This window comes from Chlorocebus sabaeus, chromosome 13, assembly GCF_047675955.1.
Source record: "Chlorocebus sabaeus isolate Y175 chromosome 13, mChlSab1.0.hap1, whole genome shotgun sequence".
Taxonomy (NCBI): domain Eukaryota; kingdom Metazoa; phylum Chordata; class Mammalia; order Primates; family Cercopithecidae; genus Chlorocebus; species Chlorocebus sabaeus.
The window spans coordinates 29,393,598-29,407,535 of record NC_132916.1 but is presented as its reverse complement, the minus strand read 5'-3'; the positions used below and the strand labels follow the sequence as shown (position 1 = coordinate 29,407,535).

At 39.9% G+C, this 13,938-nt stretch overlaps 1 protein-coding gene across 1 annotated transcript in view; it reads left to right on the top strand.

Annotated features, from left to right (window-relative positions):
- POPDC1 (popeye domain cAMP effector 1) overlaps positions 1 to 13,938 on the top strand; it is a 38,904-nt gene that overhangs the window by 10,357 nt on the left and 14,609 nt on the right. Inside the window, exons 4-7 of the mRNA XM_008007472.3 lie at positions 1,252 to 1,439; positions 2,176 to 2,284; positions 9,688 to 9,855; positions 10,720 to 10,861. Coding sequence (XP_008005663.1) covers positions 1,252 to 1,439; positions 2,176 to 2,284; positions 9,688 to 9,855; positions 10,720 to 10,861 — 607 coding nt within the window. The remainder of the gene's footprint in view (positions 1 to 1,251; positions 1,440 to 2,175; positions 2,285 to 9,687; positions 9,856 to 10,719; positions 10,862 to 13,938) is intronic.

Sequence of the window (13,938 nt, the reverse complement as noted above, 5' to 3'; positions counted from 1 at the left end):
TCTCCAAAAAATAAATACATAAAAAGGGCTTGATCTGAGAGTTACGGGATGAGCAGATTATGAATAAATCATATTAAATGCTCATTACTAGAGGTTTGGAGTGGAAGAGGTGGATAATGACTGTATTTTCTGAATGTCAGAACTTGCTGGAACCCCAAAATTTAAGGTTCAGAAGTTGCTAATGTGATCATAGCACCAAATAGGTAAATCACTTAGTATCTGTGCTTTTGTTTCTTCTCATACTATAAATCTACTTTTTTGAAAAATATAAATGCTGGATTTTCCTTACAATGAAACAGCAGGACAGGTAGGAGCATTGCAAATGCTACAGTGACATCAGGTTGGAGCAGCTGTCATGATCCGAGTCTATAGGCTTCATATCGTGCCTGCCAGAGATACAGTGCAGTATGGTTTTCCATCCACCTAATTAGTGTGACTTCCAGAGACTAATGCTGGGCCCAAAGATTGGGCATGACCTGGGCTTTGGAGAATCTGACAACAAAAATGATTAAGCCATTTTGTTTTTCTCTTCCTCCAGTAGCCAGCCTTATTTGCCAGTGGGTTCTCCATTTTACAGAGTTCATTTTAGCTTAGGATGAAACTTCTACACTAAGACTCTTACACCCTTTTATTTTTCCTTCGCTTTGCTTGAGAGTACATAAATGCGAAGCAGTGATTGTAGCTGTGCATTTTTGTTTTTCTATATTGGTGCATTAAGTAATTACATGGAGATAAAATGCTTAATGTATGTGTTACTTTTGTAAATTTGTTTCCTCATTGATTCCTATTTTGTGTGTTTATTTTCTTGCTGCCATATTTAAAAGTTAGTAAATTTTTTTGTGTGTATGAAACAAAAGGTTTCACAGAAAAGGTTTTCTGTTATTTATAGAAGGTGCTAAGGTTAGGAAGGTGAATGTTGTGACAACATTCAAAACCTAAACAGTTGCAAAACCTAAACAGGCTGCTCTCAAACTCTTGGACTCATGTGATCCTCCCACCTCAGCCTCCCAAAGTGCCAGAACTACAGGCATGAACTACCTCACATGACCTAACCGTACCCTTTTAGGATCTAAAGTATAAACTTCTATCACCATTTCACTTGCTGTGTAAGATTCTGTTGGCCTCAATACGGAAGGGTGATGGTATATATCAAAGATTTGTTTGTTCTCAAAACCATATTTGGACCACAGAGGTCAGTGTTTTGGGGTTGCCGCTGCTTTGGTACAGCATCTAATCATTGCTGCATTTCAGGTAAAGATTGAAAAGGAACTCAGTGGCATCTACCGGCGGTTGTTTGAACCACTCCGTGTGCCTCCAGATTTGTTCAGAAGACTAACTGGACAGTTTTGCATGATCCAAACCTTGAAAAAGGGCCAGACTTATGCTGCAGAGGATAAAACCTCAGTTGATGACCGTCTGAGTATTCTCTTAAAGGGAAAGTAAGTGTTCTGTGGAAATCACAATTCCTAGTTTACCTTTAATTTTTTCATGGCCTCTGGGAAGGAAATGAATGGAAGGAAATGTCGCCAATGAATGGAGGAAGCAGTCACAGAATTTGTTGTTGGTGGAATTTTATGCTACAACTACACTTTACAACGCTGCAGAGCAACATGTTAAAGTCAGGTTGAATGTACTGCTCTGAATCTTGATGTCAGGATTTTCAATTGCAAGTATTTTAACCGTTTTTGACCTTTTATTAAAAATGAATGAGTCAAAATTGAAGTGGATTTAAATTAGACATTGAAATTCAAAAAGCCTATGCATGCTTCAGAGTTAATTTGTCTTGAATATCACAAAAATGCAACTTCTAGGAATATCAGCCTTTCGGGGAGAGAGTCAGTCTCTGTTGTGCTGGCACTGTTATTAATGACACCTCTTTCCCTCTCAGAAGTGTCCCAGCTAGAGTAACAGATTATATGGTCACTTCCATTAGACGAGCAATAGTTACCACTAGATGGCATACATCTGACTCAATATTGGACACTGTTTTTTTCTTGTTCCAATGTTATTTTTTGAAATACTTGTGCCTCAAGAAGTGCTTTTACTTCTGTCCATCATCTGTGGAATTTTAAAAACTGTACTACAAAATAAAATCACATAAGATTATAGCAGTTTTAAGGATCATGATGGTATTTGTGAAATATTGCTTTTATTAACATTAATTTCTGTTATCAGAATGAAGGTCTCCTATCGAGGACATTTTCTGCATAACATTTACCCCTGTGCCTTTATAGATTCTCCTGAATTTAGATCAACTCAGATGCACAAAGGTGAAAAATTCCAGGTAGGTTTTCACATGATTTTTAAGGAGATTGAAGCTAGTTTGCATCTCATTCAGAATCCAGAGGATAGTAATAGAAACACAGCTATGAGTTATTGGGGAAAAGAAATAAGTTTACCATAGGGCGTGTATAGTATTGTCTCTCTCTTTTTTTTTTTTTTTTTTTTTTTTGAGACGGAGTCTCACACTGTTGCCCAGGCTGGAGTGCAGTGGTGCAATCTCAGCTAACTGCAAGCTCCGCCTCCCGGGTTCATGCCGTCGTCCTGCCTCAGCCTCCCGAGTAGCTGAAAGTACAGGCACCCACCACCATGCCTGGCTAATTTTTTGTATTTTTAGTAGAGAGGGGGTTTCACCATGTTAGCCAGGATGGTCTCACTCTCCTGACCTCGTGATCTGCGCGCCTTGGCTTCCCAAAGTGCTGGGATTACAGGCGTGAGCCACCACATCTGGCCTAAAAAATACTGTATATATTATATGTACAGAAAATGTTCTAGAAAGATATATTCTAATTTTGTCATAATGTTATTTATAGACTGTGTTTGATTGCTTTTTTAAACTTTTTTTGCTTATTTGAATTTTTATAAGTTTTTCTATAGAAAACATCTTATGCTTTATTAGCAAAAAGGAAAATGTGAGTTGTAGATAGTCAGTGTTCTTAAACTATGTAATTGACATTTATTGGGGAAAACCAGAAAACTGGCTTCGCCTTAGGGAATTTATTTTGTTAATTCTTATGAAAGAAATCTAATCACTAAACTCTTTTGTACTTAATGAATATGTTTAAGGGTAAAGAATGAAGTTCTTCATGATGGCAGTAATTTGAACGTGGACTACTTAGTGTGATTCCTTTTGTGTTAAAACAAATTACTCTGGCTGGGCGTGGTGGCTCACGCCTGTAATCCTAGCCCTTTGGGAGGCCGAGGCGGGTGGATCACGAGGTCAGGAGATCGAGACCATCCTAGCTAACATGGCGAAACTCCGTCTCTACTAAAAATACAAAAAATTAGCCGGGCATGCTAGCAGGTGCCTGCAATCCCAGCTACTCCGGAGGCTGGGGCAGGAGAATGGCGTGAACCCGGGAGGCAGAGCTGCAGTGAGCCAAGATCGCGCCACTGCACTCCAGCCTGGGCAACAGAGCGAGACTCTGTCTCAAAAACAAACAAACAAACAAACAAAACACAAATTGCTCCATTACGTGGCACTTTGTTTTGATTCTTTCTGTAAGTGTCCAGCCCTCCTATTATATTCATTCACCTTGTTATTGGAAGGAAATTAACCAAGAAAATAAATGGGTGAGGGTTTCCTTTAGTCTCAGCCTCTGGATTAACAGCAGTAAGGAAATATCTTGAGAATGGGATTGTTTATGGGCAAGAAGGTAAATCTATTTAGGTAAGAAATGGAAATAAAGAGGCTATTACTACCTGAGGGAGGATGAAATGTTAGTGTTTCTTGATGACAGTCTTATTTTAGAATCTCATTTTGAGATGCTATACAATTTGGGATGCAACAAAGTGGAGATAAAAGAACATTTGCAGACATACAGTTTAGTTTATATCATTTACGATGGTTTCAGCCCTGCCCTGCTCCCGCCCTTCCTGAATAACTAGCCTGAGTAATCATGGAGCTTGTTCGTTATGTGCATTTACTAAAAGGTTGCATATGGATTCACTGTTATGAAGCGTTCTTCCCAAGCTGGCTGGGCTTACAATACAGAAGGAGACAGCTAATGCTGTGTCCTCGTCCTCTCTATACTCTCACCTTGTTGTGAGGGTCAGCTTTGCTGTGAGATTTATGTTCTTATTTTATCTTTAATCACCACCATCTACAGACTGGTGCAGGACCACATCTTTTTTCTCTCCTTCTTTCCTGTGACCTTTTTACACTTTCTTCTTCCAAAGTCCAACATTTATTGCCTGTATTTCTTTTGCCTGTGTATAGTAGCAGGTCGTTTTGTGTGATAACTATCTCATATAATCCTGAAGAGACTGGGATTTGAGGATGGGGTGGGAATTGAACCTGCTTTGTTTCCAAAATCAAAGTGGTCCCCAAGAGGCCAGAAATACTATTATACTATCTTTTCCACTGGACTTCAGATTATGTTTATAATTAAGTCAACAAAAAGGAATTCCAACCACTAGCTACAGTTCTCTTTCTTCTTGGGGACTAGGAATTGGATTTTGGTAGTTGAGAGTTGTTCCCAGTAATTATTATAAAGACTCCAAAAACATGACCAAAATTTTATAGTACCATAGCTTGGTGGAGAAAATGTATTCAGCTTTTCCTAATGCCAGTCAGCTTTTCTCTGCATAGAGTCTCGTGTGGCATTTCCTGATTGGCCAGTAGATTAAAACTAGCATCATCAAGCCTGTGTCCTGTATAGCTAGAGCCATCAGAGTAAGCCCTTGGGAGAGACTGTACTTTGATTGTTTACAAAATGTTCCTGTTGGCAGATCCTCGAGAGTAATAAATAGCTGTTACACATCTGTGTAGGAGTATGTATATTGCCACTTACCCATGCAAGTTCCCAAATGAAAAATGTCACATTCTCCCAGAGCCAACTTCTCACTACCTGTGCCGATGGCAGAGGACGCTTGAAATCATCAGCCATCAGACTTCTTCACCCTCACACTTTTTAGCTGCCAAGCTCATCCTTCCCTAACTCTGACCAGTTAACAGTGTTAGATGAGGAGCTACTTTCTTTGAATTTCTCTTTCTTTAAATTCGTTCTGTGGTCAGGGTGCTCATGAATTGTACAATAGGATGAAAAGGAGGAAAGAGAACGCAAGTGGACTCAATGACTGTCCCTTGAGATTGCACAACAGGTGTTGCTCAGGTAAATATGTAGTAATTATCATGATAATAAGCATAGCGATACAGCTGAGACAACAGATTCTGAACTTACAGTTTGTTATCCCTAGGAACTGTGATTTTGGTACTTATAGCCCAGAGTTGCTGTTTATAAGTATTGATAGAATCTTGAGTAGTATTATTACAAAAGATAAAAGTAGGCTGGGTGTGGCAGCCCACGCCTGTAATCCTGGCACTTTGGGAGGCCAAGGTGGGTGGATCACCTGAGGTCAGGTGTTTGAGACCAGCCTGGCCAACATGGTGAAACCTCATGTCTACTAAAAATACAAAAATTGGCCGGGCATGGTGGCAGGTGCCTGTAATCCCAGCTACTCAGGAGGCTGAGGCAGGAGAATCACTTGAACCCAGGAGGCAGAGGCTGATGCAAGAGAATCGCTAGAACCCAGGAGACCAAGATAACACCACTGCACTCCAGCCTGGGCGACAGAGTGAGACTCCATCTCGGAAAAAAAAAAAAAAGATAAAAGTAGTGTTTTATTTGGTTTCTTCTTCTTTATGTAGATGTTTTATATTAAGTGAGCTTTACTGTTTACAAGCTTTTCTTTTGTATTCTATCTCATGCTGCTGCTTTCCCATAGCCAATAGCATGTCCTGGTGTTGCAAAGCCCAAAAATCAAAGTTTTACTGACTTTAAGGAGAGAGGAATGTCTTGCAGGTATATGTCCATGCTCTTGTAAAAGAAATAAACACTAAGTTTTAATGGTATTGAAAGAAAACATTATCTTAATATTAACTAAATATTTTGGTGGAGCTGCGAAGCGATTTCCTCTGCCACTTTTGAATCTGTGTTATTTTAGTGCTTAGGCGAACTCAGTCAGCATCAGTGGAATAGACCACTTCTAGGATATTTTAGTGTTTGGTGTATGAAATGCAGTATGATGCATGCAAAAAGTATTAAATGATTTCCTCAGGACAGTCAGCCAGTCCTATTGCCACACGGCGGTTTCTGATTCTAGCACAGGTGGCAGATCCCTCAGAGACCTTTGTTTCCAGCAGTGGAGCCCAGTGTCTTCTCTTTACGACAGGCTGTAGAATTGGTTTGGAATCTAAAGGGAGGAACTGATCCAATATCTTGTGGTAATCATGGCAAACCTGTTTGCAAATGCTTAGTCTAATTCTCGACCTGAAAGATGTCCTTTTATGTCTTCTGTTGCCATATTTGCTTTTATTTCTTCAGTAAAATTCTTCACAAGGACATAACCATAGCACTGCTGAAATGCCTAATAAGAAGTAAATTTATTTTATGGAAACTTTTAAAATTCTTATATTGCTTTATAAGATATTCTCATAAAAAATACACTTTGCTTGACTGTTGTGACAGGAAATCATTAAATAAAACTGTCTATTTGGTAGAAACGAAGCATTAGGTATCAAGTAAAATGACCTCAGTCAGCACTTAACTGCTGGCTTCCAACTAAATCCATGTTTTTATGGGCCTGTAAGTTACTCATATGAACTAAGTACAGCTTATTATTTGAATGCTGTTATTTTGTATTCAATAATAACTTAAACAGGCCAAAAGTAATTTTTTAACCATCAATAAAAAGTGAATTTGCTAAGGAAATTACAGTGTCATCGTAAAAGTTTCATTGCCTCGGTGGAAATTTGAGGTAGTTCAGATGGCTGAAGAAAAGGTTAACGGCCTTATGTATCATCTAAATATAATTTCTTCATCTTCTAGATGATTTCCATCTCATCTTTTAACTGCTTCTCCCGCTGTTTTCCAGAGTCCCGGGTGACATCTTTGCTCAACGAAGAGACGTCAGTCCTAACTGTCTTTAGCGCTTGGGTGCTTGGCTGGGGCCTCATGAGGACCCCATGCTCACTTTTCTGTTATTACGCCAGGAGTATTTTTCAGCTGCCTTCCATTTATGCACCCGCCTCATACCGTTTGTGGGAATTCCCCAGGGGCAGTTGGCTTCTACTCCTCTTCCTGTAAATCGTGCCATGTTTTTGATCCTGTTTCTTTATTAGCAGCCTCCTCCGCTAGAATATAGGCTTCGTGGCATGTGTTCAGCCGTTCTTTGCATGAGGGGCTCTTGTGGACTGCACAGCCAACCTCGTAGTCGCTAGGCAGAAATACTTTCTATGAAATGGTATTGATGAGTATTGGGTATATCGGGTAGATTTTGACCTGGTGGGAAAATACATTTGGGCTGAAAGTCAAAAGTGCTCACAGTACCACTAATTTTTTTTTTTGGAGATGGAGTCTCACTCTGTCCCCAGGCTGGAGTGCAGCGGCGCCATCTCGGCTCACTGCAAGCTCCGCCTCCCGGTTCAAGGGATTATTGTGCCTCAGCCTCCTGAATAGCTGGGTTTACAGGCGCCTGCCACCATGCCTGGCTAATTTTTTGTACTTTTAGTAGAGACGGGGTTTCACCATGTTGGCCCAGGCTGATCTCGAGCTCCTGGCCTCAAGTGATCTGCCCATCTCAGCCTCCCAAGTTAGCTGGGACTATAGGCACATGCCAGCAGGCCCAGCTAATTTTTGTATGTTTTGTAGAGCCACTCTACCACTAATTAATATGTGTTTGTGAGTTTTTTGGTCCTTCGCATTTGGCATCTGAAAAATGGAGATTAATATTACTTGTCTTATTTTAAACAGACTTTTGAGGATCCACTTACATGATAGATATGAAAGCACCTTAAAGTTTAAAAGTACATATACAAAGTGAGTGGCATTATGTGTGACTGTCACCCCCTAGTCATTCTCGACCACTTTCCCCTGTTCTATAGTTGTCAGAACACTTACTGCCACCTGAAATGGTCATATTTCTTTATTAATTATCATCCTTCTCCACTAGAATGTAAGCTTCACGGGGCAAGCGTCTTGTCTTTCTTGTTCACCATTGTAACTTCATACCTTGAAGAGTATCTAGCATAAAGTACATGCATAGTAATGTATATCGAAAGAATGAATGAAATTTAGTGTCTCAGACACTGATGCATTTCTTAAAAACAAATTCGTTTGGTTTTGGAAATTCCTACTTTTGATATAGTAAAAAAACACAAGCTTTTTTCCCTAGGAACCTTGACACCACTTTTTAAAGTAGCCGGACATTCTTAATTTGCCAACGATCAGATTTCAGCTTGTTGAAGTAAGGAGACAAACTGGGTTTTTCGTTTTCTGTCTTGGTAGACGTACATACATACCCCCTTGTCCTCTGAAATGTGTTTACTTTTGTGACAAAAGGGACAGAGCTTCTTTGGAAACATTTGCTCTGAGGCTCAGCTACGACTGGATGTCAGTTTAACAAACCTTTTATTAGGACAGACATTGGTTTTTGCCTTCTACAGTATTTGTGCTCATTTGTTTTGTTTTTGTTTTTGAGATGAGGTCTCGTGCTGTCACCCAGGGATCTCCTGCTGCCCCTGTATGATCGAGTGTAGTTGTGTGATCATGGTTCACTACAGCCTCGACCTTCCTGGGCTCAGGTGATCCTCCCACCTCAGCCTCCCAAGTAACTGGAACTACAGGCACATGCCACCATGTCCAGCTAATTTGTGTATGTTTTGTAGAGCCAGGGTTTTGCCATGTCGTGGTGTTCATTTGCTTAAGTCCTTCATACAATCGTCATGCATTGAGCACCACTCCATGTTGGAAGTCAGGCATTCAGACAGACATGAAGATAGACAATCCCTGGCTTCACAGTGCTTAGAACAGGCAGATTTGTCAATTGATGAGCTTGGATTTAATGATAGGATTTAAGCCATAATGAAGCTTACAGGAGTGTTAACTGATAGAAGAGGACTACATGGGAGGAGGGGCTTCCTGACACTGAGTTGTGAGGACATGGCCCCTCACTCTGGCAGAGGGATTTATTTGAGGGATGCTTGAGCTCTGTGTTGTGCAGTTATAGTACCTTTCTGCTTTCCTATGTACAATACTGAAGGAAAGGGGGTATGATTTCAAGTTCTGAGCTAATTCAGGGTTGTCTGTGAATATCTCGAATGGGCTACCCTGGATCTAACCTTGAAATGTGACACTCGAGAAACACCTATGACAGAAGAACCCTCACCAACCATATTCATCAGCAACAGCCGGGGGCCCTTGAAGTTTTCTCAGTCTTTAGTGTATATTTGCAGAGCTGGATGGGCAGAAGGTCTTCCATCTATAACTTTCCTCATGAATCTTACCTCAGTTCATCTGCTTGAAGCTGTATTTTTGAACTTCATTGTAATGTACAGGGTGTAAAGAAATATTTCATGTAAGTCATATGTCCAGTGGCATCCTCAGTTGAATACATGCTCTGGCAGCGGTAACAATACAATGGCCATTCTTCTGTCACCAGACCTCACAAAACAAAACAACAATGAAACCCAGAGAATTTGCTTTTATTTAGTCTGCAGATTGCTTTTGTAAAAACATAATTTTATACATATAGAAGCTTGTGTGCATTAAGTCTTAATTTAATTTGATAAATCATTGCTATGATAATGTCCACTAAATCATTCCTACTTTTCTCTTCTAAATCACTATAGTCATAATTCATATACATAGAAGTACTTTATTCTTTGCATGCTTGTTTCTTTGGCAGGTCACCATTATTGCAGACGATAACTGCAGATTTTTATGCTGGTCAAGAGAAAGATTAACATACTTTCTGGAATCAGAACCTTTCTTGTATGAAATCTTTAGGTATCTTATTGGAAAAGACATTACAAATAAGCTCTACTCATTGAATGATCCCACCTTAAATGATAAAGTAAGTGTTTTCTGAGTTTATTTTGTTAAATAAATATGTATGTGAGGTATATTTCACTTTATGAAATATGTTTTCCTGAATTTTTAGTAACTAGTCATATGTTAAATGCACTGGGGATACTTGTAATCTTGAGAGGAGAAAGTATTTTGTAATGATTAGATTTGCTGTTACTTAGTAAGGAGTCTATAACTGTCAGGGACTAGTGTTTATGGTGATAAGGCACCCTCTTCATCAAGAGCATGTTAAGGAAGATGGTAAAGGAGTAAGAGGGGGTAGAGGATGGAGTAGGTTAGGGAGGACAGGGCAACTGGAGGTTTGCAGACAGAGAAAGGCTGACAGACCCCAGCGATCAGGAAGTTGGCCTTCGAACCCTGCTGTCTTCCAGTCTTGCATATCTTCAGGTCAGGCCAGAAAGTGAAAAGAGAGGTGTAGAGCTGCATAGATCGTCAACAGTTTGCAATTTGATCTTAATTTTCCCGTATCTTTTTGGAAAGAAAATGATTAGAAGAGAGAATTTTTAAAAACGTCATTTCTCTGATAAGTACTGTTACCCAGTGACAATTGAGTATATGTGCCCTTTCAAAATCATCTTGTCTGGGCTGTTTATCAAATTAAGCTGGTGCTTATTTCAGTTAATGATTTAGCTTATTATAAATAGGCTACTAAGTATATTTGATTTTTTATAATATATTTATAGTAATAACTAATAATAAAAATCATAGCTTATGTTTGTTGGTCACCCAATATGTATCGGTATTCTTTTTTTATGCCCTGGCATATTTCTCAGAAAAGTACATGCTGCTTAAATGGAATATATGATTCAACTCCCATAAATCTCAGAAAGCTTAAAACTTTGCTTTGTAGAAAGCCAAAAAGCTGGAACATCAGCTCAGCCTCTGCACACAGATCTCCATGTTGGAAATGAGGAACAGTATAGCCAGCTCCAGTGACAGTGACGACGGCTTGCACCAGTTTCTTCGGGGTACCTCCAGCATGTCCTCTCTTCGTAAGTTATCCTAAAACTGATACTACTCCAGAGTTCTGATGGATATCTCTGGACATAGACAAATGACAACTTTGATTAGAAAAATAACTTTGCAGGTAACTATTTGGCAACCTAAAGGTAACAACAAAAACAATCAAATTTTGTTTAGCATTACCCCCATATTGCGTATGAGCTAAAAGCCAACTTTAGAACTCTTATTTCTGTTTCAGAAATTGTTCACTGGTTTTGCCATATACTTGGCTTAAATAGTGGCTCACCGGCTGGGCACAGTGGCTTATGCCTGTAATCCCAGCACTTTGGGAGGCTGAGGTGGGCAAATCACAAGGTCAGGAGATCGAGACCATCCTAATACGGTGAAACCCCATCTCTACTAAAAATACAAAAAAAAAATAGCTGGGCGTGGTGGTGGGCACCTGTAGTCCCAGCTACTAGGGAGGCTGAGGCAGGAGAATGGCGTGAACCTGGGAGGTGGAGCCTGCAGTGAGCCGAGATCGCACCACTGCACGCCAGCCTGGGCAACAGAGTGAGATTCCGTCTCAAAAAAAAAAAAAAAATAGTGGCTCACCAGAATACTCTGAAAGAGTTCACATGGTTTGGTTTTGTTGCTTTTGTTTTGTTTGGTTTTGTTGCCATTTGGTTTTGTTACTTTCATGACTTTAGTTAGAGTGAAGATCTAGACCCAGAAATGTTTTGAAAAATGGTGGACAAATAAATGCTGGATGTTCTGCTGCTGGCTAGTTATCTCAGTATGAGTGCCATGAGTTAAAAAGTGATTGGGAACTGGAATATTCCCAAAGATGAAGGAGATCACTAAACACCCTTGTGAGTTACCTCATTCACACACCTGCCCAGAGGCACATTTTCCAGGATTCTTCCATAGTTTAGATTGTTTCAAAACATTTTAAGTAGCACAAACAACCCAGATGTTGAAAATTAGTAAGTAAAATGAGAAAAACTAAATTAAGCATTAAATGCTTAATATTAAGAATTAGTCTAAGAATGATAGTATAAAAACTTTGAACAAATTCATATGAAATAGCAAAAAGGCAGACATTCTTCCATTGCATGAATTAAAAACTATTTGTATTTCCAATTGTATTTTAAACCAAATTAACTTTTAAAAAATGCAAACACATTAAACAATTCTTTGTGTAAATGGATCTTGTAACTTTGTATGCCTTAGATAAGTTAGATTGGGGATTTTAAGTATTACATAGTCAGGAGAGGCTGGAATTTACAAGGCCATATAATTGGTGTGTAGGAAAGAAAAAACTTTACCTCTTCCCTTTTAGGGTTGTTTTTGGGCTGGACCTGAGAATTAAATTGACATAAGACAGATTAACAAGAGAAAAGGATACACATTTAATACAAGTTGTGTGAGTTTGTGTTAAAAGCTCATACAGGTTTTACATGGCACAAAAGCTTTCATAAGGAAATGAAGACCTGAAAAAGCAATTAAACAGTTTATAGTGAATTGGACAAAGAATAGTAAGTTGTGAAAAAGCAACTAAATTATGCTGAAAGACTTAAAGACAAAAGAGTTGTTTTAATAAAGGCTTGTACAGAATTCTCTCTGCCTCAACATCTTGATGATAAGAATGTCGTTTTCCTTCTAATATTTTTGGAGGTCACCTTTCATACAAGAATTTCATCTCCTGTTTTTTGTTTGTTTTTTTTTTTTTTGGTGGGGTTGGGGGATTGTTTTGTTTGTTTGTTTTTTGTTTTTTGTGTTTATTTTTGTTTTTGAGGCAGGGTCGCTTTTTGTCACCCAGGCTGGAGTGCAGTGGCACAATTACAGGTCACTGCAGCCTTGAACTCCTGGGCTCAAGGGAACTTTGTCTCTATAAAAATAAAAAAAAATTGCTGGGCGTCATGGTGCAGGCCTGTAGTCCTAACTACTCAACAGGCTGAGGCAGGAGGATCCCACCTGCCTCGGCCTCCCAAAGTGCTGGGATTTCAGGTGTGAGCCACTGCACCTGGCCTGCATAGTAACTTTTTGAAGGTATTAACTAAAGCTTACATGAAGGTCGGGAGCTGCACTTCCCTGCTCTTGGGACTCAGCCAAAGGACCAGCTGCCATCTGGGTCACTGCCATTGTAACTGCAGAGGGAAGACAGTGGTGGCAGATTTACAAGATGGCTGTTAAAGCTCCTGCTCCAAAGGAGCAAGTAGCTCTTCCGTGCATGTTCCTTGGGCCACAGAAGTCACTTGCCAGAACCAACATCAATGGATAGATCATTTAACCCTCCTGAAGGGCTGTGAAGGGGCTAATGAGAAACAAAGCAGGTGGAAAGCTGGACTATAACACAGTCTACTATAGCAGGTGTTATGTCATTTTACAGATGAGGAAATTGGGAATATGAGATGCTTATTCACTTGCTCCTATTCCATAGTGACTGGTTCTGCAATACAAACCTAGGGATCCTGTCTGATTCCAAAGCTCATGTTTGGCCAGGCACAGTGCCTCACACCTGTAGTCTCAGCACTTTGGGAGGTTGAGGCTGGAGGATCGCTTGAGCCCAGGAGTTCAAGACTAGCCTGGGCAATGTAATAAGACCCCTTCTCTACAAAAAAATTAAAAAATTATCCAGGCATAGTGATACATGTCTGTGATTTCATCTTCTTGGGAGGCTGAGGTGAGAGGATTGCTTGAGCCAGGGAAGTCAAGGTTGCAGTGAGCCATAATTGAGCCACTGCACCGAAGCCTGGGTGACAGAGTGAGACCCTGTATCAAAAAGAAAACAGAAAAAGAAAAACAGAAGCTCATGCTTGTAGACCAGATTACCTCTGTGGTTTTTTTAAATGCACGTAGCAGTTGACTTGTGTTTTTAGATGTACAGGTCACCCTCACATCCGTTCTTGCATTTGAACCTGACAGCTATGTGAGCTAGGCACAGGAACTGTTATTGTTCGCCTCCTTGCAGATGAGTCCACCTAGAGTTGGTGAAGGTAGTGACTTATCCCAAACCACTTTTTGTCAACTCCCACCTACTTTTCTGGGGTAACCTGTCATCCCCTGAATCCTTCCTTGTGATCAAGTAGTGCTGCAGATAGGTTTTTGTAGATGGGTTAATGTA